At 53.2% G+C, this 27918-nt stretch overlaps 1 protein-coding gene across 6 annotated transcripts in view; it reads left to right on the forward strand.

Moving 5' to 3' along the window:
- Positions 1–27311, forward strand: part of INKA2 (inka box actin regulator 2) — a 28733-nt gene extending 1422 nt beyond the window's left edge. For 2 of the 6 annotated variants that reach the window (XM_072968012.1, XM_072968013.1), the window contains exons 2-4: positions 1549–1643; positions 7893–7982; positions 22622–27311. In XM_072968012.1, coding sequence (XP_072824113.1) covers positions 7902–7982; positions 22622–23464 — 924 coding nt within the window. In that variant the 5' untranslated portion in view covers positions 1549–1643; positions 7893–7901 and the 3' untranslated portion in view covers positions 23465–27311. Of the gene's footprint in view, positions 1–1548; positions 1682–2497; positions 2680–7758; positions 7839–7892; positions 7983–12021; positions 12274–22621 lie in introns of those variants that run through there. The other 4 variants (XR_012075913.1, XR_012075912.1, XR_012075911.1 and 1 more) reach the window with 4 other exon arrangements.
- The last annotated feature ends 607 nt before the right edge of the window (positions 27312–27918 follow it).

The following is a 27918-nucleotide window of genomic DNA, read 5'->3' on the forward strand; positions in this document are numbered from 1 at the left end:
AGGATGTAGGAGGGGTTTTGGCATGATAATCCCATTGGAAAGGGGTTCTGAAGATGAGTTTGCTTAGAAATGGACGAAACATTGAGAAAATGTCAACTGTTCATATGAAAGAAGGGGGCCTGTTGGGAGCGGGCACTAAAGGTTCCAGACTTCATCTTGGTACCCCACCCTTTTCTTCCACCTGATGCCCAAATCCCCAACTTGGGAATTACTCTTGACTCCATCTTCCCTTGCAGGGAAGCCAAGTACTCTTGACTATCCCTCTGCCCTTTCTAACAATTACTTGAGGGCAGGTAATTTTGCCTCCAAATATTTCATCCATTTCTCTCCTCCAGTCTCCATAGCATCAGCCCTATTTTAGGCTCCTTTATCATCATAACTCTTACAACAATCTCCTGAATGGTACCCCTGGCCAGTTTCTTCTCTCTCCCAGTCACCCACCCAACAGGTGCTCAAGTGATCCTTCTTCAGTGGATGTCTTAGTTTGTTTGGGTCCAGCTTCAAATCCTGCTCCTTTTGACAGCCTTGTTTATTTCCCATCCCAGGCTCCCACTTCTCACTATAAATGATTCCTGTCTAGCTCTTACCTTGTTCTATTTACTTGTTCGCGTATCTGTCCTTCACACTAAATAAACTGTGAGCTTCTCAAGTATGGAATTTTGTTACCCTAGTCTCTCCAGCCCAGCACCAGGCCTTGGTGGACCTAATAAACATTGAATGAATGACCTTTTCTTGCTCAGAAATCTGTGCTGGGCTTTCATGCTCACAGCAGTAGCTGTGTAGAACTCATACCAATCACCGATGAAGAAGCCAGCTCTCATCCTAAAAGAAATAAAAAAATTCCTTTTCCAGAAAAGAACATTTATAGTTTTATAGGCATTTTGTTATTGCATTTGTTGTTTACAATGTTTTATGGACACAAATATTGTAGTAATGTTATTAGGAATAATTTTTCTATAGCTAAAAATACAAATCAATAAATTTTTTAATCTGTACTTAAAAATTGTAATCATATCGTTGGTCGTAATTTTTAGTGCTGTAACAATAAAACACAAAGGTAAGAGACCATTTAATAACCAGGTAAGGTATGAGAGTAACATCCACAGAAACCAGCTGGACTGTCGTCTACCTCCTGGCTTCCCCCAGGATAAAATCACAGAAGGACCCCAGCCTCTTTTTATGCTATTCTATGTACCTGGAAAGCCTTTCCTCACCTTATGTACCTGGAAGCTAAAGGGAGGAAAAGATTCCTGTGAACTGAAGTGGGGAGAAGACATAGGCTCAGAGTGGATATTGAGGTTCAAATGGTCCCAGGCAATCATTTCACAATGGAGGTTTCTGCACCCAGAGGAAAGGAAAATGCTGTAATAAAAACATGGACATAAGATGGCCCACCCTAGGTGTGAGGATCTGTAGAAGTATGTAGAAAGAAGGGAAGGAACTAAGTTTCTTTTTTTCCTCTCATTTGACCCTCAGAGCAACAAAGGGCGGGCAACATGATTATTTACATTCAATCTGCAAACATCTCTTTATTCACTCTTTCCACAGAAATCTTCTAAACACCTAATAAGAATCAGCCAAATGGTGGACATGGGATGAAATAAACAGAGCATTTGCCCTCAAGGAGAAAGATACATGGCCAGGTAACATTGATCAAGGAAGAAATATGCAAGCAGCACAAGTAGGTGTAAAATCATATGCAGTCCTGACATTTTTCAGGGCCTTAGTTGCTCCAAGTGTGGGAGGGAGGGAGAACTTGGGAGAAATGCAGCAAAACAGCTTTTGGTGTTCAGAGAGCAAGAGCTTTCTTCTCTGTGCCCTGCTCATCCTCACCCAAAAGAAAGTGGTTTAAAGCATGCACGGAACTGTGAGAAAAACTCCATGCCCAGATCACTCTTTTCCTAATCCCTGGAGTCTAGCAGTCCTGCCAAGACAGCGGCACCAGGAGACAAAACTCAAGTCCCTTGAAGCACTGGGGGCTGGTTTTCTGAACTGATCCTGAAGCATGGATAAGGAGTTCATGAGGCAGCGGGGGTGGGAGGAGAGCTCACCAGGCAGACAAGTCAGGCAGATATTCCGGGCAAAGGGAACAGTTTGTGCAAAGGCGTGGAAGCGTGAGAAACCATAGGCGTTTAGGGAAGGTACGAACTTTAGTGTGAACGGAGGCAAGTATGGCAGCCCTTACCAGGAAACAAGGCTGCGGAGATATATTGGTCCTGTATTAGGGAGGGCCTTGTCTGACACCCTAAGGAATATAAAATAAACCTGTTGTGCCCGCCCAAGGTGAGGCAGGGGTCCGGGAAGTGTTGTGTAGCAATAGAGAGAAATACAGTTGGAAATATAGCTTGGGGCTTGATTGATGACAAAGTGGAGGACTTTGGATTTTAACTTGCAGACCATCAGGCATCATATAAGCCTGGGATCTAATCTGAGGGAGAGACTGCAGGGCCCACTTTGCACACTGCTTCTTACCCCTAACAACTCCTGGGTCTTTTAGGTGTTGGACGCTGCTTTCCGGGTGTCAGTGCTTTCCGGTGTGACACTCATCCAGCAAACAGTGACTGCGCACGTGTTTCCTAATTCTCTCTCCCAGGCAAGGGGCACCTTCCCTCCCATATTCTTCAGTTCATCTGCTCAGTGAACTAGCATTATCAATAAACTTAAGCTGTACCAAGTTTATCAAGTAACACTATCTGGCCTCCTGGCCAGAAGTTGTTTTGTTTCATGACCCTGCTCAGTCCTACGCCACTACCTTTCGGCATGGAGAATAACTTTTCTCACATGTGCCCCTTGGCCTATGGGGTGACCATATCCTCCCGCCATGGGGACTTGCCTCGCTGACCTTCAGAAAAGGACCCCAGACCATCCTCCCTCTCTCCAGACCAGACTCCCTTCTGCCCAAGGCCCATGTTGATTAATTGCCCCGTTTACTACCACAGCCTCAGTCTTTAGGGAGGAAGGCGTCATGTTCGCTCTTCTCCTTGTGCAAACGGGGCCCAATTCATTCTTGTCCAGGCAGCGTAATAAATAACCTGCTCCTGTTGGCAGGGAGTTTATTAGAGACTGATGGGACATTTAACAATAACTGGGGGCCTGTGATTTATTAGGGAGGGAGGTTCATGGCGTCTCCGAAGACTGGGAATGTGGAATTTAATTGATAAAGTGGCTGTCACCAGCCATGAGATGCACTCAATAGAATAGGCATTTCAGGGATCCTCTTTGGAGCTGTCAGGAAAGGTTTCTGCTAATCATATTCCGCTCCTGTGGATGGCGGTGTCTGCTGGATATCTTGAGTGAGAGACAAATGGCAGGGAGGGGACTCTGAAAGGGGCCTGGGGAAGGGTGCACCTGTCAGTTGCCTGGCCTGATGGAAGAATGTGACACAAATGAGCAAAAGGAAAAAGGAGTTCCATCAGCCTTAGAGAGGGCTCCCCTTCAAGAGGCCTTTGTTTCTCTTCTGTGAGCTGCTCAGGGGAGCAAGAGGTGTTGAGCACCCACTTCCTGGAGGAGGGAAATGAAAGAGTGAAATGGCCAGAGGGATTTGTCCTGGAATTTGAGACCCAAATCTATATGGACCAGAGACCCCTGCCTTGCTCTCCAGCCACTGACACTCATATACACAACACACACACCCACACATCACATGCCACAATTACCCTACGCCCACACAGCCTCCCTGGAACCCCTGGTTCAGGTGGCAGTGCCTCCTGTCACTGCTGCTTTCATACCAAGAACAGAGCCACAGAAACGCACATGGATGGAGCTTCCCCTTTTTTATGTTCTCTCAGCTCCAGAGACACCAGAATCCAGACTGAGAAACTGGAAATGAATTCTTGCTGTCTGGAGTGGGCAGAGCTTACAGCTACCTTCCCCCAGGCCCACCCTCCACCCTCCACTCAGTTCCCTGACAATAAGGGAGACTGGCTTTTTCTCCGCTGCCCTCCATGATGGCACTGATGTTGGCACAGCTCTGTCCTCTGGCAACCTCGAGCCTTCCCAAGCAGCTCGGCTCACATTGTCTGTTCCCTCCACCCCTCGGGCTGCTGTGCAGCCTTAAACAAGGCCATGTAAGGCACGAGAGGGGCTTTCTGAGGCCAGTCTGCTGCCTTCCTCTGATCCTCCTGCATCTATTCTTAGGTCCCAGGAGACTGGTCTGCCTCCTTGTTCCCTTCAGGGAGAGGAAGGGAGGGGGAGGCAACAGCCAGGGAAGAAGTAATTGTCACTGTCTAATCTGAGCCTCAGTGGTGACACTGAGGGACCTCCAAGCAGAATGGATACAGCAACTGGTTTGATTAAATCAAACCTCTACCGCAACCTTGTTAAATTAAACTGACAGGCCGGGAGCAGAAGAGGGAGGGCAGGGGGATCATCGCCTCGGGTGGGGGCAGGGGAGCGGAGGCTGGTAAGAAGATCAGACGGCAGTAGAGCAGCCTCCTGCCCTTTCCCTTATTTGCTAACTGAAGATAGGAGATGAGATTTATGGATGTGCGATGCTTAAGTACCTGTCTGAGCACAGGCTGTGAAAGTGACGCAGAGGCAGACGGCTGCCTCCCCGTAGGCTCTGCAAATTCCCTTGGCAGTCAGGCCTCCATGTTTGGAACCATGCTCTTGACATTTTAAAGGGCCTTTACACACTTTCCCTTCACAACACGCAGGTAGCGGTGAGGTTATTTTCTCCCCTTTACAGTCAGAGAAACTGAGGCACAGGGGGATTGCAGGGCCAACCAGCAGGCAGAGACGGGTGGCAGAGCCAGTCGAAGATCTCAGGTCTCCCGCCTGCCCGTTGTAGCCCGCGTCACCTCCCGCACTACACCATATGGCAGAATCTCCCAGGACTTTGCCCCTGGGCTGCCATCACTTCTCCCACCCGCCGGAGAAATGTAAACCGCAGAGCTTGCTTCGTGGGCCGTCAGGAAAATGCCAGTTCCCACCTGGCTTGGGGCAGCCCACCTACGAAGCACACGGCTGGCTTCCAAAGGTCACGAGGCCATCCTGGCCTACCCACAGCCGTCTCCCACGTGCCCCAGGCCTTCCGAGTCATTTCCACTCCACCTAATTACCATTCAGGGGAGGAGGAGGGGCGGGCAAGATATTGTTAGCAACACCAGAAAACAGCAATAGGAGACGGATGACACGGATCCCCTGCTGGCCTCCTCACCTGTCACCCAGTTCCTCACCTGCCAAAGCTAATTTTCCACTCACCAGTGGGTGAGAGCTCATTTCGGAGTGTGTGAGCCACACACACACTCACACGCGTGCCTGGTGCACAGTGCCACTGTGAATGGAGAAATGCTTCACCAGGGATGCGCTTGTTCTCACTTCCAGTGCACCCCAGTGATTTGTTTATTGACACCTCCACCCCTTGCCAATCTTTTTTCCAGTAGGAAAGACACAGATGGGGATGCTGGTAAAAGTGGTGCGTACAGACACAGTGCTGGCTCCCACCTCCTCCCAGGCATGCTCATCACACAGCAATTAATGCTCAGAGCCTGGGATGGGGGTGGGGGACAAAGGACATGGGGGAGGGGGGAGAGGAGCAGACTTCCAACCACTGCCACCCTGAAGGAAGCGGGGTGAGAGCCAGCACCGAGTGGTAACACTTGCTCGACGAGGACACACAACTGTGAGCACCACCCACCAGGGGAGTGCGTGTAGGGGCCACACGGGACCTGGCATCGTCATGCTTTTCCCCATGGTTATCTCATGATTTTGATCGTGACCCTTGACCTGAAAAAGACAGGTTGACAATACTTTGATAAATATCACCAGCCTCCTAAAATTCACCTCTGATGTTGTGATGGGACACACCCAAACCCAACATCTCCAAGCTACCTACCTGAAATAATAGAACAGATTTCTAAGGCAAGGTATTGGATTCCTCTAGAAACACATGCCAAAGTGACGGGGAGGGAAAAGAGGTCTTACCTGGGGTTGGGGTGGAGGTGAGGGGAGCAAGGGATGGAAGATCACTGGGTCTGGGTTCCTTTGCTGGTTCTGCTATTAGCAACCTGGGTGACCTCGGGCAAATTACTTAACATTTCTGCGCTGCACTTTCCTAAACTGTAAAATCATTGTTCTTGGGTGGGAAATGCAGACTGTCAGGCTGTAGAGATCACAGAGGAGAGAAGTGAGACCCAAAGAGGTTAAATGACTTATCCAAGGCCGCACTGTGAGGCAGCAGTGTGACAGAGGGTGTGGGTTCTAGAGCCAGTGCCAGAGCCTCCGTGTGCCAGAGGGGGTTCTGGTCCCCATCTCTTCCTCGTCTGCAGAATGGAGGCACTAAGACTCCTGCCTCCGAGGGTCTGGGAAGAATAGACGAGTGCCTGACACAAGGAAAGCCTTCAATAAATGTTAGCTAGCTCTATTTTTAGCGACAGACCGGAGGTTCAGACCCGCATAGTTTGACTTGCAGTCTTCCCATGAGGTCACAATTCCCTGATCGTCTGTAAGGTCCTTTTCAGCTCCGAAATTCTATGATTCTAAGTCAGAGAGATTAAAATGCAAGTTATTTCCGAAACCCTCCAGGCGGAGACACAAAAGACCATTTGGGGGATTCATTATCCACTCTCCATTGCCTCAGTCACTTTCTATGGATGATGATTCATTAGGAATAATCACAGCAAAGAAAACCTTTCCAAATGCAGGGAGGAGGGAGGGCGGTAAAACACCCAAACTCCTTCGCATGTTCAGCTCCTATTCTTCAATACGCATCTTCATTTGTTCAGTGATGGCAGTGTTTCCTGGCCTCATTGCCTTTCCCCTCTGGGAACTGACGGCTCTCTGTTGGTACAGACTGCTGCCCGCCCCATCTGCACCCCACAAAACCCCAGGGAGAAGGTCCTGTCTCTGGTTAAGCAGAAGCCCTCACAGAGGCAGCTGTCACCCAGGGCACTGACTCCCCTCGGGGTCTCCAAGCTGAAATCTCGGCCCTGTTCCAAGGCTGATGTCTGATTAGGGTGAGGGCAGGGCTCTGGCACCTGCAAAAGACCAGCAAGAAGCTTAGGAGCCAGCCTGGAGGCAGCAAGTATGCAGTAAACCAAACCTGACACTTGACCTCTTTTTCCTCTCACCCCATGGCCTCAGGGGGAGAAGTAGGTAGTCTTTTTTCTCTCTTGCTAACAAATCTTCCCTGGCAAGCAGCCAACTGCTGGCCCTTGCTTACAGCTACCATAAGCTGGTGGAGATGGCCAAGCAGTGTGTAATAAGATGCGTTTTCTCTCTGGGTTGCAGGCCATGGTGAGGTTATAGGGAAGCCAGCACTGGGCCTCCAGGGAGTCAGATGCGGCAGCATATCCTCCAGGAGAGTGCTAGGAGCAAGTCACCCCCTCTCTCAGTCTAGTTTGCCTCTACCAGCGTTAGTCTGCACCAGTTCCCTAAGTATTTCCCTTGCTGCACCCTGACATACTTCAGGTGTTCTTTGCAGTCGCAAAATATTTGCTTTTCCAGTGAATGTTTGCAAAATGGAAATATTTGCTTCCCAACTAACAATGAAACCATGCTTAGGCACTTTAAGCACCAGGCCCATAGCTGCAAATAATTCCAAATAGGGCTCTATATTAGCCCACAGCCTAATTGCTCTTTATTTGGACTACTCTAATTTTGCACGTACAATTTCCTCTGAATTGTTCAGGTAAGATAGTCCATTTATACATGGAGTTATCTCAAACTACTATCCTGCTACTGCTGCTTCCAACACCTTCCTTCTGTCCCCCTCCATAAAGTTCTAGCACCTGTGTAATTGAGAGCCTGGTCTTGCAGCCCAGGGACTTTGTGATGGCTGTGAGAGCGGTGATGTTGTGAGCGATGGTGATTCTGCAGAAGGGGAACTACCAGGATTCAATCCCTCACGAGCTCATCATCTCTGTAATCTACATGCCTCCTGCTTTCTACAGGGTAAGACAATGGGAAGACGTTACCTTGGAAACAGGGAGGCTACTCCATCACCATTCAGACCAATCTCTTGGACCTCAGTTGCTCTGTCTGTAAATGGGGAGAATGATACTTTATACTTGAAGACATCAAACGCTAAGGGGCTTTTCATGACTTGAGCCTTTGATTCCACCTCCCAGCCAAAGGAGTATGCAATTAAATCCCAAAGTGAATCTTTCTTTGGCAACCAAGAGGCCCTCTAACACACAGGCTACTTGGTCTTTCTGCTGCCCTCCCTGGTATTGGGATTGTAAGAAGTGGAGGAGCCCAGACCTTTGTCTGAGGTGGACAGAGGAAGATGTCATGAAAACTGAGAGTTACATTATCTTAAGCAGAGGGAGTCCTCCGTCCAGTCCCTCCCCCACCATCCCAGTGTGCTCACACCAGACGCGCAGTCTCTGCTCGGCACCTCTGGGCCTGCCTGCCAGGAGAGGTCTTCTCCCTGGAGAGAAACAGTTCCGCAGCGATAGCTGAACACATTCCAACAGCACATGTTTATCTCTAGGGTCAGCCTTTCCTGTTGATGCTCAGGAGGTGTGGGGGGAGAGGGGGTTGGGATAATGGCTGTTGGCAGTCACAAGGGGCAGGAGTATGTGGGCGATGGGGACACGGACCCCGCCCTTGGGAGGGTGATGTTATGATGAGGTTTCCAGACTGTGTGTGGCCACATATCTCTTTCCTCACATCAGGATGAGCTCCGGAGGTCTTCTGTTGCCAGTGAAATGAGAGGGACACTGCCTCATTCAGAGCAGGATAAGACGTGGTGGGTGGGGACCTCCAGGTGGGGGCCGTAGGAGCTGAAGCCAGGAGCATGGCAGTGTTTCCATTGTTTAAGATCTGAGCTCTGTTGGGACACAACGGGTTCTGCCTCTCTCTTTGAGCTCAGTCATTGGTGCCAAGACCTTCGGGCTCTGGCAGTGGGGCAGAGGGGACCACCCTCCCTGACGAGGCTGGGCAAACCGCAAGAGTTTGATACCCTTAGGCACCGTTTCCAGGAGCTGCACCCCCTCCCTCCGGAAAAGTATCCACCTTGCACTTATCCCCACCAGCAGAGGGCAAAGCTGAGATGCCTTCTGAGGGTTCCACTCCTGCTCTGGATGGCTTTGAGAAAGTATGTTCGCATCCAGTCTCAAGACCTTTGATTTATTCTTTATTTTCAAATGAGGTAATATCATCTTTCTCCCAGGCTGAGTTCTGGGGGGCAGGTGGGAGGAGACTGAACCATTTGGTTCCTTTTCAGCAAAAATGAATCATGTCCCCTATTACCCATCCCCCATCCTCAGCCCAGGAGTATTTACCCCTGTTTATATAACCATGGTAACAGGCTTTATTCTCTACCACTTAAAAAAAAAGATAGAAAGAAAAGTGGGAGGCAGGGCTTTTTCCTACTCTGTCTCCTACTCTGCCCAGGTGATAGAGCTATCTCCAGAACCATGTAAGAGAGAGAGCCCCCACACAGCCTGATGTTGTGTGGGCTTCTCGGGAGCAAGGGAGCAAGAAAGTTGCAATGGCCCAGCATCATAAAAATACTGCAGAGTTTCAGAGTAATTGTCCTTCAAACTCCTGTGGAGCCACACAGGAATAGTACCTCTGACTTGTCTGGGACCTCTCTTTTGACCACTGTACTGAGATTACAATCATCAGGGGTTTTTTTTTCTTGCCATACCGTTGACGCTAAAAGAGGACAGAATGCAATCTGGCTTTGCTAACAATATATTCTTCATCTCTAAGATGGATTCCTCTTGTATTGACTACTTCACAGTCAAAATAGTTTTGTAAGGAATATGTGTTAGGTTCACATAGGTTTAAACCGTAAGTGAGGGAAACTGAGGGCACTAAAAGGAAACCACTTGTGCAAGGTCATACTGTGTTGTCAATGGTCCAGAAGGCCTAATCACCGAGTCTTGAATTCTTTCCAAGAGATCAGCCTGCATCTCTTGGAGTTTTAGCCATAGCCACCCTCCTCCTAACTTCCAAGAGTATTCCAGTCCGTGAGCTCACAGGATGAAGAAAACCAGGCCTGAAACTGAACCCTGAAGACTATTTTAACCACATATCCACAAACTCAGTGCCTCCTATAGCCACCACTACTGTCAGGTGCTGGAGAGAAAAGCACTCCTCTCTGGGCTTTGGAACGCTTTTGTGGTGTTTCTCCCAGCTTAAAGCTTCCTCCGTGGACTGTATGTTAATGGCCAGTCCCAGAGGATGCAACAACTCCAGAACTGGTTCAGTTGGGCTGGAGACCTCAGCTGGGAGCTGCAGGTGGCTTCCACTCTGAACACCGCTCGGATTGCACCCAAGGAGGCCCCTTGGGCGTCTCAGCTCACAACTGCAAGAAGGTTGGGTCCACGGCTGCAAAGCTGCACGGACCAGTTGGGCAGGACTCGGCCGGCCCCCTCCAGGAGGGCAGAAGAAAATGAGATTTCAGGCTCTCCCGGCCTGCGCTGGAAACGCAGGAGTAGATTCTCAGCTCCATCCCGCGACCGTTGGCTTTTCAGGCCAAGCAGGATCCTAAGCAGCTGCCGCGAAGGAAGTGCGGACACCCGAGCTTGGCGAGGGGCTACGGAGACACAGGCTTCGGACTGGGTTCTGACCCACCTGTGCCTCTTCCTTTTCTCTGTCCAGCGGGTACCGCTGCCCAACTTCATCCAAAGGGGTCACTCAGGGCTAGGCCAAGAGCCGTGGGCAAGGTCCACTCTAACTGAGAACCCGGGGTTAAGTGGAGGCCATCTGACAGGACTCTGCAAAGTCTTCACTTTTAAAGATGTTCATTTTTATCTTCCCTTCCTCCTTCGCTCTCACCTCTCAGCAGCGAGAAGAAGTGGTGGCGCTACTTGCTGACACGGATCAGAACGACCACAGCGCCTGCCTTGTTTTCTGGCGCCTTCTCTTGAATCTTCAGGGTTCTGACTTGGAGACCCCTAAATTTTGCCTGGGGCAACTTTCCTCCGTTAGTTCCTTTGAAACGGCACTCTACTAATTACGCTAATTACTCTCGAGCCCTGAAACACCGCCCCCCGCCCCCCGCAGGCCAGGCCGTGCGGCGCGGCGCCAGGGCACTGGGTGGGAACCGCAGCAGGGACGCGCGCGGAGGCTGGCGTCGAGGGGTCCGGGGGAGCAGCGTCCACGCCGGCCTGCAGCCCCTCTCGGGTCCATCGGCCGCAACTCCACCGCCCAGGGCCTGGCTGGAGCTCGAACACCTCCAGTGCTTGGGCCACGCCTGTTGAAGAGAATCAGGATCTTTGAATGAATCCCGTCCTTTCCCCGACCTTACAGAGTTTCGCAAGTGGCCAGAGCAAGAGTTGGAATAACTGACTCCGGAGTACTGGGGAAGAGAAAGGCTTCCTCCCCCACCCCCTGCCCACCCTAGGGAAAGCAGCTTCCATCCCATTATTTTATATTTTCATAAAGAATCGTTACCTGAAATTACCACGTCTATATATTTTTTTTTACCTGTTTATCTCATTCCATTCCTTTCCCCTATCGCATGTATGTCCTTGAGACCAGAGACCTGGCCTGTCTTATTCAGTATCCTCAGACCTACTGCATGGGCTGGAGAGCAGTAGATTCTCCATTGCTTCGTGTCAAATACGCGAATAGACGGAGAGGCGGCTCCTCGGCTCCAGGGGTGAGGACTGGACTGGGAGGATGCTACACTAGGAGGCGAGGTGGACCCACACTTTCAGAGTGCATTTTTTTGAACACTTTAGGATTTAAAAGAGCTGCTGAGTGGCATTTAGAGTGGGATGTTCCTTTTCTGATCGAAGTTTGGGTAACGAGGTTGACACTAAGGCGATCAGCTTCTGAGACCGCTACCCAGTGCCCATCCATAAGACGGGGTTCTCTCTTTAGGACCAGAGGGTCACGTGCTTTGCTGGAGGATGTCAGTAGTCTGGCGTCACGATACCTCCTGACGTGCCGGGGCCAGACCAGGTGTCCCCACGCAAGCCCCCTAGAAGCCGCGGCCCTAGTCCTGTGGACACACCCGCCCCAGGGTCCACCCACAGAAACCCAGCCCGCGCCCCCCGTGCGCTCTTTTCATTGGCTAAAGGCATCCCCCCTGAATTCTCATAGGCTGTCCCACTTTTCCCTCCGCCCCCCGCACGGACCGCGCGCCGCGAGCAGCCAGGGAAGCGGCTCCAAGTCCTGGCTTGCGAGCAGAGGCTCCGCTCCGCGCTGTGAGAGACGCGGAGCGCCAGGGCCGGGAGCCGGCCGAGCTCAGTGTCAGTGGGACCGGTGTCCCCACCCCAGGACTCTCTCGTGGAGCCGAGCCCGGCCAATGGCCGCATGAGGAAGAAGAGCAGGGAAATGGACTGCTATTTGCGCCGCCTCAAACAGGAGCTGGTAAGAGTGGAGCGGGCGCCGGGGGCTGGGAGGGCTGCCCCGCCCCGACGGGTACATGGCCTCTGCCTGGGCCCCGAGACCAGGACGCGCGCGGGGCGGAGGGGACGCGGCACGCGGGCGGAGGGCAGGGCTGTCCCGAGGGAAAGGGGCCGCGAGGAAACTTGGGGTAGAGGCTTGTGTGAGAGGGAGGCAGTCACGAACAAGTGAGAGAGACAGGGAGAGCCAAGCCAGCCCAGACCGAAATGCGTCCAGAGACCCCAAGGGAGCTAAGAGGGCGCACCCGAGACCAGGCAGAGTGGGACCCGGGGGTCCCGCACGGAAAGAGCGGGACGCGGGTGCCGGACTGCTGGGGCTGCGCGGGGCCGGGAGGGGCCCGGAGAAGGGGGCGCGGCCCGGACCCCGCCTGGGGCAGGAGGTCGGCCGGGGACTGCTCGCTCGAGGGGAGCTGGCACCGCCGGGGGCCTCAGCCCAGGCGGCCGGGCTTGGCAGGGCTGGCGCGGCTGCGGGGGCAGGCCCGGCCGGCTGTCTGCCTGGGCTTGTCTGCCAGCGGGGAGGGGGCTGGCAGCTGGACCGGCGCGGGAGGGCCGGGTGCGGGATGAGGGCGCCGCCTGGCAGCTCGCGAGCGGGGAGCTGCGGAGGCCTAGCCAGATGTCAGGTCTGGGCTTGGGGAGTGAGGAGGGGAGCGTGCGGAGGCTGGGGTACATGGGCTGGGAGAAGTGGCTCAGTCTGGAGCGAGGCGGGGGGTGGGTGGAAATCGCCCACGTGGGGAGAGGGGGCCTGCTGAAGCTCTGTTGTGGAGGGGAGGAGCATGTTGCTTTTCACTGAATTGACATCCCCCCCCCCATCTGCCACCTCTCTTGTTCCTTCAACTATCAGGATCCAGACACTCTCCACGTCCCCTACCTGCACCCCGCCTCCATCTCTGTCAAGCAGGCTCTCTTGGGACTTCACTTCCGCCTTTTTTTTGTCCCTTTTAGTTTGTTTCTCTTGGAGTCGCCCTCTTCTCAGTCTCACTTTTCTTCCTTCCTCTTCTTACTTTTCAGAGCCAGGGGCACCCTGGATCCAGAAAGTGCCAGCCATGGCTCTCCAGATTCCATGACAGTCTCTCCCAGTCCTGCCTGCAAACTCTCCACTCTTCCTGCGGGGGAGGGAACTCGGCAGCTGGATCAGGGGCCAGCTTTGGGGGAGGGGGAGCTCTCAGCAGCAGGTGTTCTCACTGATGCTTCCTAGTCTAGTGGCCCAGGCACCTTTCCTGTCTGTCCTACTCCAGGGCCTGTCTTCTCAGGTCAAGGTCACTTCTCTGGTACTTCCTCCTGAACCCTTTTTATGGTGACAGTCAGATGGGAACGTTACCCGGAGGAATGTTTCTTAGATGAGGGACAGAAGAGTCTCTCTCCATCATGTCCCTTCCTGTATGCATTTTCTCATGTTTCCCGTATCAGTTTGGGATGGCTGGCCCCAACCCACACGTACACTATTCTGACTTTTCCCCTTCACTTGTCCAATACCAGAAAGAAAGGTGAGGATCATCACTGATAATATCTGGAGTCCAAGGCCCATGCTGAGAAAAGTATCTAACAGAATCCTCTTTTATGCTTGAAATCTGGGACCACACCACCCACCTCAGGATCTGCCTTAATAGAGGGTTTGTGGGTGTTCCTGGCATGGGCTTGAATTTTAAAATCCGACTGATTTGCATTTTTTACAGCACCCTAGGTGGGAGGTGGTGAGGGGAGGAAGAGAGAGTCTGTGGATGCCAAAGGAATAAAAAAGGCAATAGGAATCTGCACTGAGCTGAACTCCAGGTCTCGATTTGCACCCTCTCCTGCCAAGGACTTGAGCCCCCAGTCCCAGTCCCCCCCGGAGGAGGAAGGAGAGAGGCTGAAGTCACCCGGCTCCCCATTAGCTTTCATTTTGCCCTTTGTCTGAGCAGTTTCAGCCTTTGACTCTCTTGGAGAGGAAGCCAGATGCCTGGCCTGGGGCCCAGAATGACACTCAGATGGGAGAGCTTTGCACCCTCCCTCCACCCATGGTGTTCCGCCCCCTTCCTTGGTGCCAGTCTGCCCAGAGATGAGATGGAGCAGAGTGACAGGCAGAGCTATTAGAGTCTTTTTCCCTCCCTGACACCTCAGCCCAGTGCTTAGGTAGCAAAGCCAAATCTCAGTGCCTCAGTTTTCCCAGTGAGAGTGAAGGAGAAAGTGGGCTGAGTTAACGCAGGCTCAGCTTTTGGCTTCTCCAAGGACTGTGGGGGTTGAATTCAGTGCAGCTTGGTTGCGGCTGGGATAGGAAAGTGTTGGCTTGTTTGCCCCCTAGGCCTGCAGTGGGGTGGGCACGGCATACAATCAGTGTGTGTCATGAGCTTGAAGTGTGTGATGTGGTCATCCCAGGCAGAGCCTTCCCTGCCGCCCACAGGAGGACTGTGTGTTGACTGGTTTTGTGCGAAGTCAGCATCTACCCAGAAATGGCACCCATGGAATACTAGTCGAGTTCTACATTCATTTATTCCATTAAATTCCCTTCAAGAAACATGTGTCCTACAGACACCGGGTTAAACCTGCTGGAAAAGGAAACATTAACTAGCTGTGAAGTTATCTTTGTCCAGAGGGTATTATTCTGTGCTCCTCTCCTGCATCCTGGCCCTGCCCTGCCCTTGGCCCAGAAAATCTAGACAAGAAGAATCAGTTTCTGAAAACCAAAGCAGCAGAATTTCCCAATTTCCTGAAGCAGAAAATTTGCTTTGTAACAAGTGAGCACTGAGGGGAGGCTGAGGGTTTGGGGATCCTGGCTCAATTAAGTTGATGTCTAGAGAACTGGCTCTTTCCTCCTGTTTGTAAGAAGACGGGGATCTGGTTTCAGGGCTGCAATGTGGCAGGAGAGTAGCAGCAGCTGACACACTTCTTCATTAGGATGAAGAGGTCGGGGCTCCAGCTACTCAGCAGGGAACATATCTCTCCCGAAAGAGCCGCCAAAGAGGGGCCCTGCCTGAACAGAGGCCTTGGGACCAGCTGTTCCTTATATGCTGTTCCCTGGAGGGCTTCCAACAAATAGGGTAGACACAGGCACACAGAGGGAGCAGATGTAAGATCCTCACAGGGCATTGCTCATGAGTTCAGATCAGTGTAGAGCAAACAGAGTGCGTAAAGTCTGAGTAAAGTACAGCCAGGCTGGGAAGGCTTCCTGGAGGAGGAGGAGGTTTTTGGAGCCAGTTCCTGGAATGTTGATCCTAGCTGAAATATGGTGAAGCAGCCCTTTCTCTGGCTGGGGAAGGTCCTTCTAGAACAGCTTGGTGTTCCTAGAAGGCAATTATCTATCCACTAGTGGCCACAAGTTCAGAAGCTTCTGGCACATGGAGGAGGACCAGGGTCCAAAGGCAAAGTAAGGAGGAGAAAAGGTGATAGAGGAGATACATTAGGAACAGCCTTCTGCTCTTGGGGCAAAAGGCAAATTTCCCGAGGCAGAAAAAAGCTTTTGCAAGGGATCTCCTAACGTGGTCTCCCCTGATGTTTAGAGCTCAGGGAAGAGGACTTTGGACTAGACGGTGTGGCATGGTGTGGTCATGGGGAAGAGTGTGGAGCATAGGATTTGGGGTCAGGCCAACTTGAACTGAAATCTCTGCTGTGTGACCCTGGCAGATTACTTGACCTCTCTGTGTCTTGGTTTTTTCATCTGTAAAATGGGGTTTTAAAAATACCGACTTTATACAGCTACTGTGAAGATTAAATGACAGCATATATCACATGCTTCCCTAGCTGTATGTCCCTAACACATAACATGGTGCCTGATGTGTTTTAGGCACTAGGTAAACTCTTGATGACGAACTGATCAGCCTGGTGTCATGTGCCACTCATTCACAGAACACACTTACTGAATTCATGCTATGTGTAAAGCACTTTGTCCAGCACTAGTGCTGTGGTTACAAATATAACAGACACAGATCCCGCCTTCTGGGAACTCACAGCTTAGTAGGAGTGATAATAACAACATATATTGACGTTGAGGATTATTGCTGTGCCAGATAGCTAATGTGTTATGTTACTTAATTGCCAAAGCAACACTAAGAAGTTGTGCTTCCGTTATTGCAGTTTTATAAATGAGACATGGGGCGGTTAAGTGACCTGGCTGAGGAATAGAGCTGCTAAGTGGCGGAGCTAGGATTCAAGCCCAGCCAGTCTGACTGCAGAACTCACACTTTTAGCCAGTACGTGCATGCAAACCTTGTACAGAAATAGAGGGTACGTGTTAGGTGAGAGGCTCCTGTTCAGGGCTCTGAAAGGGAGGAAATGCCTCCAGCAAGGAGATCGGGGGAGGCTTCGTGGAAGAGGTGACATTCAAGCCAGGCCTTGAGGAATAACTAAGGATGGAAATAGGAGGAAAACAGCATTCCAGGCAGATACTAAGATGACATGACCAAAAGGCACAGAGATAGCAGTAACAGGGACATTCAAAGACTGTCTAGACGGGATGTTTGAAGACTCACTTGAGTTTGGCTGGAACATAGGGTGTATGCAGAGAAATTGTGGGCACCAGGGCTGGAAGAGCAGTTGAGAGCAGACTAGGTGGTGATGATGGAGGCCTTGAATGCCATGCTAAAGAGCCTGACCTTTTCTCTGTGCATTGTGGAGCAGAGTGACGAGAGATGTGCCCTGGGATCTAGGAGGTGGTAGGGGGTGTAGGTGGGGGGAGGGAGGAAATCGAGGCAGGAAGATGAGTCTGAAGGTTATTATTACAAGAGTCCACACAGGAGCTTATGAAGGCCTGAAGCAGAAAGGAGAAGAAGGTGACTCTTTGAGGGCCCTTGGATGCCCAAGGAACTTGGATGACTGATTGCACGGAGAGGGGCTAACACTGGTCAGGGGAGAGGTGAGGCTGAAAGGCAAGCTCCCTTCAGGGGCAAGACGAGGCCCCTCTCTCCATCTGTCTGCCTCTTGCCCGAGCGCACGGCCCCCAGGAGCCTGTTGAGTTGGGAAAGTGGGCGCATCCATCTCACACTTCCTCCTTTCTTTACCCTCTTCCCTCCTCCAGCTCTTGGCACCGTTTCTGCTTTACCTTCCTGTTCAGCGCTCCAGCCAAGAGCAGTGGGGGGCAGGGGATGCTGTGAAGGTCCCTATTCACTGAGCTGGAGAATGGGCCACTTGGCAAAAGCGGGTCTTTTCCCATTTCCGGCTCTGAACCTCCTTCTAGCTTCCAGAGGGGCTGAAAGGAACTGTGTGGGGATCTTGTGAGTAATGGGCGTTGGGGGGGAGCAGAGCAGGGCACACCGCCAGGTCCATGGTAAAGCTGGAGCCTGTGTCAAAGGATTCTGGCTGAGCCGGGAGAGGGCGTGAGACGGATGGATAGAGGGCACAGCTGTGGGATCAGTCAGGGGCCCAGGAGAGGGCTTGGGAAGGTTGCCGAGGATGCTGGTGTCACATTTTCCCATCCTCACTCCTCCCGCACCACAAAGGGCCAGCGAGTGCCAGTGGGGGAGCCGTCCATGCACAGTGGACCCCTCACTACCCCACCGAGGGCTCAGGACTGGAGGGCCAGGATGGAGGGTTGGGCTTCCCAGGAGCATCGTCCCCGTCAGCCCCAGGCAGCAGCTCCTCTCCCCCTCGGATGATTCAGTGAAGAGACGCCTCCAGTGGGAATGCGCTGAATGGGGTCTTGGAGTCCCTCCAAGATTCATGCTCTTCATCCCCATATGATGATAATTGCACTTACCCAGCCCACTGACTATGCTGGTTTCCTCTCACAACAGTCCCATGAGGCTGAAAAGTCAGGGGTCATGATGACATGGAGAGCCCACTGGCCTGGAGTAAGAGGCCAGGCGTGGGGTCCCAGTCCTCCCACTAACACACCTCAGAACCTCAGGCAACAGACCAGTGTTTCCACTGGGCGTGCTCAAGAAGACATCAGGCGATACTCAGATGAAAAACTTTTAGTTTAAGGTAGATAGATGACATATAGATAGATATAATGTGTGTGTTATCATCTGTTTATGGTAAGTGATATACATTTCATGTAAGTCCATGTATAAATACACTTATTTATATAAACAATAGACTGAAGTAGAGTATTAAATAGGAGACGAGGTCATATGTAGATGTGGTGAAATCACGAAGGAAGTCTGAGGAAGTGTGTTTGGGGAACCCTGAGGGAGAAAAGGAAGCTCTCAGATTCCTAGTTTCCCGACCTACTAAGTGGAGACAACCCCACCTGCCTAGTCAGCCTCCCAGGGTAATGGCAGGGATCAGATATGGCCGCGTGGAAGACAGGGCGGGGCTACACACATGTGAAGGGTTATCTTTTTATAGTCAGAATCCGAGGCACAGAAGGTTGATGAAGCTGCCCCTTGTCAAGTGGCCGAGCTCGGCTGGAGCAGGCCAGGGGTCCACAGATAGGGACAGCGTGGGGCTCCTTACACACACCGGGAGGGGGCCCTGCAGCCGCCCAGCTCTCATCTAGGGAGAAGCCAGGGGCTGGTGTAAACTGCCGCAGGAGAGACTAAAGTGTGACAGGGAGAAGATTGTTAGAATGAGACATTTGGAGGCCCAGCAGATGCTGGGGGTGGGAGATGGACTGTGGGTGGCGTGGATGCGAGGGTGGTGTGACTTTTCCCAGGAAGGGTTCCCACAGCTGCCTCTGGGATGTGCTTATCATGGGGGTACTGTGTTGGATGATGGAGCGGGCCAGCTCTGTGCCTGAGTGAGTGTGTGTGCACAAGCGTGTGAGTGTGTGTGAGCAGGAGTGGAGAAAGAGGGAGGTGGCTGTGCAGTCTGCTGCTGCTCAAATGAATCAGAACAAATCAGACCCTCTTATTTTCCTACTGACCCTCGAGGGCGAGGTGGGTATGACTGGGCCCCAGCCCGAGGCTCTGAGGCTCTGGGAGGCAGGAGAGGCGCTCAGCACCTACAGCCTGGAGATGGGGATTTAGTGTTACTTTTCAGCTCGGGGTTTTCTCTGATTTGGCCCCTCTCCTCTGCTCCCACCCTGCAGTGCTCTCTCTTCGGCAAGAGAAACCCTGGGATCTGAGCAGGTCCCACGCTCTGGGGAACACAGCAGCCTGCCCTCTGGCTCTTTCTCCTTGGGTGACATCACTCCTCTGGGGCCGGGCAAGGCAGCTTGCCTCTCCGTCAGCACCCAGCAGATGCTCCTGCCTCCCACGCCCCCTGCCCTCCCCAATTCCCACACTCGGGCTTCCTTCTTCCTCCTCATCCCTCACAGCTGCCATCTTGCCCTTCAGTGTCGTCTGGCTGACCGAGCCCGGGAGTCCAGCCGGCCAGTGCGCAGGAGGATGCAGAGGCTTCCCTTTCCTTTGCTCTCCTTCCTCCATGTGGGCTCAGGGTGGGGGTCGGGGTGGGCAGAAAAGACAGGACGGAGATGCTGCTCCTTCCTCAGACCAGATAGATGGACGGAATCCTATCACTACTGTGTGTGAAGGGTCACTGAAGAAGAAATGTTCTGGAAGTTCTTAGTAACCTCCCTCTAGGCCGTATATAAGCACACATGACTCATCTAATCTGTCCAAAGCTGGACCAGGCCGGAACTCTTATTCCCATTTTAAAGAATGGAGAAATTTAAAAACAGAATTTGAATAACCTGCCCAGATCACACAGCTATAAGGTGGCAGAATGGGGATTTGAACCCTGTTCCATTTGTCTCCAGAACCCAGATCTTAACCAATACAGACTATCATTTTCCATAGGAGTGTAATTTCAGCTCCTATTTACTTAAATGGGGCCTCTGTTTTATGGGCGGCCCTGAATTCATACATACCCACACATTCATTCTCACTGGGAAAAGGTACAAAATGTCAGCATTATTTCTTAAGGATTTTTCCAAACTGGAAGAGATTGAATGGGGTCATTTCATTCCTCCCACTGCCTCTGACCTGGACTGTGTTCAGCCTTCTGGAAGGAAGCCTGCAGGCTCTGACTCTGTGCCTCTTGGTGAAACGAAACCTGGAGAAATGCCCCTGACTCTTTCTCCCTGGGTAGCGACTTACTGTCTGAGGGCAGCCAGCAGCCTGGGGGGTGATCTGGGGTACTCAGTGGTACTCAGTGTATGTTTCATGGATATGAGTGCAAAGGTGCTGGCTGGGCTCTGGGGCAACAAAGATGTGTAGCTCTCAGTCCCTGCCCTCAAGTGGTAGAGGTGTAATGAATGTTTCATGAGTGACCCAGCACTTAACCCAGCACTTTCACGCACAGAGGAGCTGGGGCGGGTCTGTGAGTAGCAGGACGCAGGGAAGAGCGCTTTAAGTTTCAGAGAAGAGGTTCTGACGGGAGTGTGGGGCGTGTGTACGGGAGTAGAATATGCTTCTGAGGGGCGAGTAGCAGGGTCGGAGGTGTGTGTTGGGAGGACTGATCTGGTGGTTGGAAGCCCTGCGAGGGGGGTTCTGCAGCATTCCAGGGGATAGAAAGGCAGATGTGCGGCCTCTGGGAACAGGAGCAGGGGTTGTGGGGTGGAAAAGCCAAAAACGACTCTGAGGTTCCAGGTTAGGGTGAACAGGCAAGTGGTAGGAGGGAGGGGGCAGTCAGAGAAGCAGTTTGCTGGGAAGGGACTTTGAGGAGTTCGGTTTGGGGCTTGGAGTCTCCTGACTCTGCTCTGGGTTTTCCAGCTGTGGCTCAGCTGCCTCCGGAAGAAGGGGTCAGGAAGGTGGAAGCCAAAGAGATCAGAGCACGGGGCCAGCAGCATGTACGGCCACCCCACAACAAGCCATGCCTCCTGCCCGGCAGCCTGGCAGATCCCAGGCCATCAGGCCCCGAGCCGCCGCTCCTCCTTGCCCTGTCTCAGGGAAGGTACAGAGTGTGGGCCATTCTACACTCAACAGAGGCCTCCTTGCCTTCACAACTGTCAGCCTCCACTGTCTGTTAGCACTGCGGGCTCAGGAGAGCCTGCCCCTCCTGCCCCCACCCATGCCAGAGTTGGCAGGGAGGGTCTGACCCTGAAGTCTGAGAGGGTCAGCTGCCAGTGCCGCCCTGCAGGGCCTCTGTGCCTGCCCTCCCAGTCCTCCACCCCATGGGCTTAGCTCTGTGCATGAGGACATGGCTGGGAGGTAATATGATCCCTGTGGGTCTCTGGGGGGCTTAAGAAACAGATGGTCCCCTCGCACGAAGTTTGCTGCTGGTAACATGAGTAGGTCTGGGTAGGGAGCTGGTGGGACCAGGGCAGCTTGGGCCTGGGGAAAGGAACCCGTGACTCATGAATGTTATCAGATGAAGCATCCCCTGCCCAGTCTCCAAACTCGGCCCTCACCCAAGTCAGTCTCTCAGCCCCTTCCAGCTGGCACGTGGGACTTGGGCCTGAGACACCCACAAAGGGCCTGGGGAACTGGCCCCCAGTGTCCCTGCTCTGGGCCAGGGCAACAGAGCCAATTGGACCGAGAAGGCAGGAAGAGCACTGGAGCCAAGTCTGAGAGCAGCTGAGAGAGGACAGGTGTTTGGAAGGAAGAGAAGGGCAGGGCAGAGCTGGGCAGGGACCCCTGCAAACAGGGGCTTCCTGGCCTCCCTATCTCTCTTCTAACCAGCCAGATGTGAGCAGCAGTGACAGGAGACCCCAGGCCTATCCTTTCTCTCGGGCAATCCGAGTTCCTCCTCTTCCCGTAAGTCCCTCTCAACCCTCCTCCACGGACCGGCCACCCTGAGGCATGGCTTGTTGTTAGGGCTCCAACATGCGGAGTGAGATGTCCTGTGTTTGAATCCCAGCGACATGAGCAGTGTGACCTGAGGCCTGTCACTTCCCCCCACCACGGTTACTCGTCTATTAAAATGAGAAGAGTAACAGCAACCTCCTAAGGTTTACATAAAGATGAAATGAGATGAGGTGCCTAGGACACATAGCTCCGTTCCTGTTACACAGCAGCTGCTCACCAATTGTTATTGCTACCATCATCATCACCTCAGGAAGGCTCAGGAGAAGAAGAGGGCTCAGGCACAAAAAGGGATACAGCTGGCCCCCGCAACTTTGTGTACCCTCAAACTGATCTCAGCCCCACCTCTTACTATCTGTGTAAGCTTAAGCAAGATACTTATGTGCCTCAGTTCCCTCATCTGTAAAATAGGAACAGTAATAGTCACTACCTAATGGAGTAGTTGGGGAGGTTAAATAGAGATTTATTTATACATATGCACACACACACACACACGTAGCTTAGGACAGTGCCTGCCTTAGCAAGTTAGCTGCCGTTAATATTATTTCCTTTATTCAGCCATATCACTGTTAAAATTCCCCCTCTCCCAGCTCTGATGTGCACTGGACCCGGCTGGACAGAGGTGGGGTCGGTGGCAGGCTGCAGTGACTCTGGGGGTGTGTGTTTGGGAGCAGCCCTTCCCCCCGGCTCACGGGCCCTGTACTCTCTCCCCTGCAGATGTCCATGAAGGAAGTGGGTGATGGCTTGCAGGATCAGATGAACTGCATGATGGGGGCGCTGCAAGAGCTGAAGCTCCTGCAGGTGCAGACGGCACTGGAGCAGCTGGACATCTCCGGAGGGGGTCCCGCCCCAGGCTGCCCGGAAAGCCCCCGGACACAGCCCGAGCCCCCTCAGTGGGAGGGTGGCAGCCATCCCGCCAGGCCCGAGGCCTGCTCCCCCTCCACCCAACCTTCTCTTGGCAGCAGCACCAAGTTTCCATCGCATAGGAGTGTGTGGGGGAGGGACCTGGCTCCCCTACCCGGGACACAGCTGTCACAGCACCAGAGCTGTGCCCAGCAGGGGCCGGAGCTGGTGGAACCGGATGACTGGCCCTCCACGTTGATGTCCCAGGGCCGGAACCGACAGCCTCTGGTGTTAGGTGACAACATTTTTGCGGACCTGGTGGGCAACTGGCTGGACTTGCCAGAACTAGAGAAGGGTGGGGAGAAGGGTGAGACCGGGCAGGTCGGGGAGTCCAGAGAAGGGAGGAGCCCACCGAGGGAGCTAGGCCGCAGGTTTGCCCTGACAGCCAACATCTTTAGGAAGTTCTTGCGGAGTGTGCGGCCTGACCGTGACCGGCTGCTAAAGGAGAAACCAGGCTGGGTGACACCCACAGCCTCTGAGCCCCGAGCTGGACGGTCGCAAAAGGTCAAGAAGCGGAGCCATTCCAAGGGCTCTGGACACTGCCCCTTCCCAGGCGCCGCGGAGCCCAGACGAGGGGAGAGTCCTTCCACCGGCTGCCCCAAGGCCCTGGAGTCCTCACCCCCTGGCTTTGATATTAACACAGCTGTTTGGGTCTGAATCCTAGAGACAGAAATTTGACTGAACCCCAAAGGGCCAGGTCCCAATGCTGGGCCCCTGGGAAAGAGGTCGGGCAGGTGGTGTGGCTTTTAAAAGCCTAACTCCAAGTCCCCTCCCCCCAGAAAGGAGGGAGAAGCAAGAGGGTCTGGAGCAGGCCTGGCAGGTGTGTAGCTAGGAGAGACTGTGGCTGGGGCTGGCTGGTGGGGGAGGTGAGAGTTCCTGGACAGAGAGGAGAGAGAGAATGTGCGTGTGTGTGTGTGTGTGTGTGTGTGTGTGTGTGTGTGTGTGTGCGCGCGTGCGTGCTGCTCACTTTGGGGCTGGTGGTGACAGCAGGGGAGGGGCAGGGGAGGAGACCAGGACATCCTTCTGACATTCCTTCGCTGTCCCCAAAGACTTCAGTTGCACATTCTGTGTGGATTAGGGCACTGGGGCCTCAGGTTTGCCAGATATGCCCCCAATAAAGACCTTGTCTCTTGTGTCCCCAACCTTATAACTGTTTGCTTCCTTGCAAAGCACTGCCCCAGGCGCAGGTATTACAGCCCAGCCTTCCTGGGAGTGGGAGCAGCAGAGGCAAATTCTACCCTCACCTTATCCTGTTGCCTTTGAGATTTCAGCCCATCTCTGGACCCTGAGAAATGGCTGAATAAGGAGTGAGTGCAAGGAGAGCTTGGGGAAGCCCCAGGCCTTTCTAAAAGCACAGGAAAGGAAAGCTACCATTTGTATTAAACGTTTGAAAGCCTTGCCATATCTATTATCTCCTTTTTAAGTGTAAATTAGTCCCATTTTCCAGATGAGGCAGCAAGCCTGGATGTGCTCCTGTCCACCAACATGCCATGGACAGGGATGACTGAAGAGCAAGGCCGAGCCCTGGAACCACACACACTCCTTCCCCGACACCAGGTCCCCAGCACAGAACCCCACCCAGGGCACAGCAATGCGTCAATTAACCAGTGAGGTGAAGGGTGGCCGAAAAGAAATACACATTCATTTTTAAATTCCTAGCTCCGTTCTGCAACAAGCAGAGCCCTCGGCCTCGTCTTCCCACCTCAACCAGTACAATCCGGGGTGGAGGGGGCAGCAGCTCAGCTCCAGCACCCGCGGCTGCACCTAAAGCTTCCCTAAAGCCGCGCTGGGCACGTGGCCCAGAGAGCGACGCCCGCGCCCCCGCCCCCGGGGAGCTGCGGCCCCGCCCACTTCGGCTGGGAACGCCCACTGGCTGGGAAAAAACAATGTGGGTGCCTGTTTGCGCCCAGCCAGCCCGGGAGGGCAGTCCCTCTCTCCTCCTTCGCCTCCTCCTGGCTTAGCTCCCCTCTGCCTAATAGGGGGTGACAGCTGTAATTAGAGGCAAGACGCCTTCCTGCCCTCAGAGTATTTAATAGCAAATTGGAGAGGAAAAGTAACCAGAAAGGCTCTTCCTGAATCCTGGACCCCCAGGGGCAGAAATGGGGGTGAGGGGGCTTAGGCTGAGCAGCCCCACAACTCCGGTTGGGAGGTGCTTAGGGTCACTCTGAAATTCCCACACAGTCAAATTGTAGGTGTTAAGTTTTTGGTGGTGGAAGCTACAAAAGAAAAGCTGCTTAATTTTTTTTTTTTTGAACGCTAGCTGTTTGCCAGACAGTATGCACAACGTATCTTTCAAACTTCAGAAGGACCCTAGAAGGTATTGTAAATACCTGGTAATTCAATGGAGGCTCTTTGGGGTCATGCAGGCTGCCCATATCAGGCTACTAGCAAATGAAAGAACCAAGATTTAAAACAGAGGGATGTCTGGCTCCAAAGCCCCTGTCCTTTCCTCTCTTCTCCCTGGAGTTTGCCAACTGAGCAAGCGGTTTCTGGAGGAGCAAGCTCCTGCCTGTCCTCTGGGTCTCCCCACAGAACTCTGAAACTTCAGTCCTGAGTGGAGATCCATTGGCTGTGGCTGCCTTGGGTGGGGGCGGTGATGTGTGCGTGCCCGCATGTGTAGAACGTGTGCGTGTGAGGGGTCCACCTACAGATTCACTGAGTCCCGAGAAAAGGGAGCCATGGGCTGCTGGGTGGTGGAAAAGCTATCCAGCAATTATTCAAGAAGGTGCTAGCTCCGAATTGGAAATGATTCTACCGGACACCAAGTCACCTCTCAGCCATTCATCTGTGACACATCTGTTTTGTGGATTCAGACCAAGTCAGCAAAACTTTATGAACACCTCCCAGTGCCAGACAGTGCGATGGGAACTAAGGACAGAGCAATGACAAGGACCCGGTTCCTGACTCAAGGGGTCCAGGAAGAAGAAAGAAACAACTCTTAACCCATTGGGTCACCAGAGGGATCTGAGGGAATGAAAACTCAATTTACCTTGGGCCAGAACGAAACCATCAGTGACATTTGCTGCCACGAAATTCACAGGTGTTGGGCACTGTCATCTTCGTGTTCTTATTTCCTTCTCCCACATCCTGTAAGTGGCTGCTGTTACCCTTATTTTACATGGAGAGGCTCAGAGAAGTTAAGCAGCTTGCCCAGGGTCCCAGTGCCAGAGCTGGGATTGAATCAGTTCCAACTGACTTGCAGGCTTGCGCTTTTCACACTGCCCCGCAGACCGTCCACATCTATGCCGAAGCCAGGTCAAGAGGAACAACAACAAAACCCATCCTCCCCGCATTAGCCACGCACGGAGAACACACGGAATGCCGGCTGCCGTGGTGGAGTTCTGTCCGGGTCTTGAAGGGCTGATGTAGCGCCCTGCCCCTTGTCACGCTATACTAGTGAAAGGTTAGGGCCAATCTGTTTGCCCCCTGCCTGCCCCATTATCTTTCTTTTCCTTCCCTTCTGGGCTCCTGCCAGGACAATGATGAAGACTATATTTTACAGAAGCCGAAGGAAGAGGTGAAGGGGAAGTCCTGGGGCATAAGTGACTCAGGAGTGGAGGGGTGGGGAGCCCTCTGTGAGGGGAGGTAACGGAAGGAAGCAGAGAGAAACTGACAGCTTAATGCCGCCCCTGGGGCTCATCTGATGGTTAATTAGGACATGCAGATAAGCTGGAAGCTCATTTAATACCCTCACTGGCATGGGGCCCCTGCTCACACCTGGCCACTTCTGTGGCAGGTACAGGGGTCCACTGATTGGCTCGGGCACCTGCTCAGGGCCTCACCTGCTTCTTTGTGGCCCTGGGGCCAGAATGTGTCTAGAGATGATCCCTGACCACAAGCAGGAGCTGGAGGAGTCCCTGCTGGGCGTGGTGGGGTTTGGGGGTGCCGCCTGGTGTCCTTCCTTTCTCTTCCCATCCCTTCAGCCCTAGGATCCCTCTTCCCCAGAGGGCCCTCTCCCTCAAGCATTTCCCCCTGCACCCACCCCTCTGGTTGGGTTGAGATCTGAACTCAAGCTTGTCCTGAGGACTAGAGACCTGATTCAGCTCTGTCCCTACCCCAAGCCCCTGTTCCCCAGGGCCTGTCTCTGGCTTTTGGTTTCCCGCAGGTGACTTCCCCAGCCAGGCCAGTTCTGGTACTTCTGCCAGAGATCTTGCAAGAGCACTGGATTTGGAGTCAAACAGGATACGAGACCCATTTCCGTCATCACTGAGTCAGCCCGAGTGGGTTGCTGGACCTCCCTGAGCCTCATTGTTCTGAGCTGTGAAATGGCGAGAATGCTGTGAAACTGGGAGATGTGAAGGACAGGAGGACTTCGGTCCCCAGCTGGCACAAGCCCTGTCTATCTCAATCACCTGACCTTCACCTCAGCCACTAACCACATGTCCCAGGGCCAAACACTGAAAGATAAAAAACCGCTTTCTCTGAGCCTTGGTCTCTTCCTCTGTTCCTATTACCTCAGGACTGTAGCAAGGATCAGAGAAGACAATAAAAGTGGACACGTGTTTGTGCACTGTAAAGACATCACCCCAACGGGCTATTTGCCAAGCAGCGAACAGTACGCTTTTCCGTGAAAGGATGATGTGCGTGTGTGTGTTTGTGTGATGGGGGCTGGGAAGGGCAGCAGCATAGGCTGAGCTCAGAAACGGTGCCTGAAGACCCCCCACTGCCTGAGGATGTGCCCCAGGGAACACTCCCATCCCCTCCAGCACCCCGCCCTCCCTCACAGTCAACCCTCAGGGTCCTCGAGTTCCTGGCAGGGACTAGAGAGCTGAATGAGCCGAGTTCTGATGGTTTTGAGAAGAGTCAGGCCCTGTCTGCTCTCTCTCTGCTCTGTAAGGCCTTAGTTGCTAGAGTCCCTGCCAGGCCCCTTCTCTCCTTCCCTCCCTCCCCCAGCCTCCCCGGAGGGCAATGGCCTAAAGGTGCTTGTGGCTGTTCTCCAAGAATCCACTCCCTCTGGATGGGGTGGGAGGGAGGCCTCCCTGAATCCTGACCCTCATGAGAGGTCTCGGGGCTCAGGCTGTTGCCACCAGGGGAAGGGCGATGGCCTAGAAGGGCCTAGCAGACCCTGGGGGGACAGAACAGAGGCATAAGGACCTTAGACTGCAGTCACC

This window comes from Vicugna pacos, chromosome 9 (assembly GCF_048564905.1).
Source record: "Vicugna pacos chromosome 9, VicPac4, whole genome shotgun sequence".
Lineage (NCBI taxonomy): Eukaryota > Metazoa > Chordata > Mammalia > Artiodactyla > Camelidae > Vicugna > Vicugna pacos.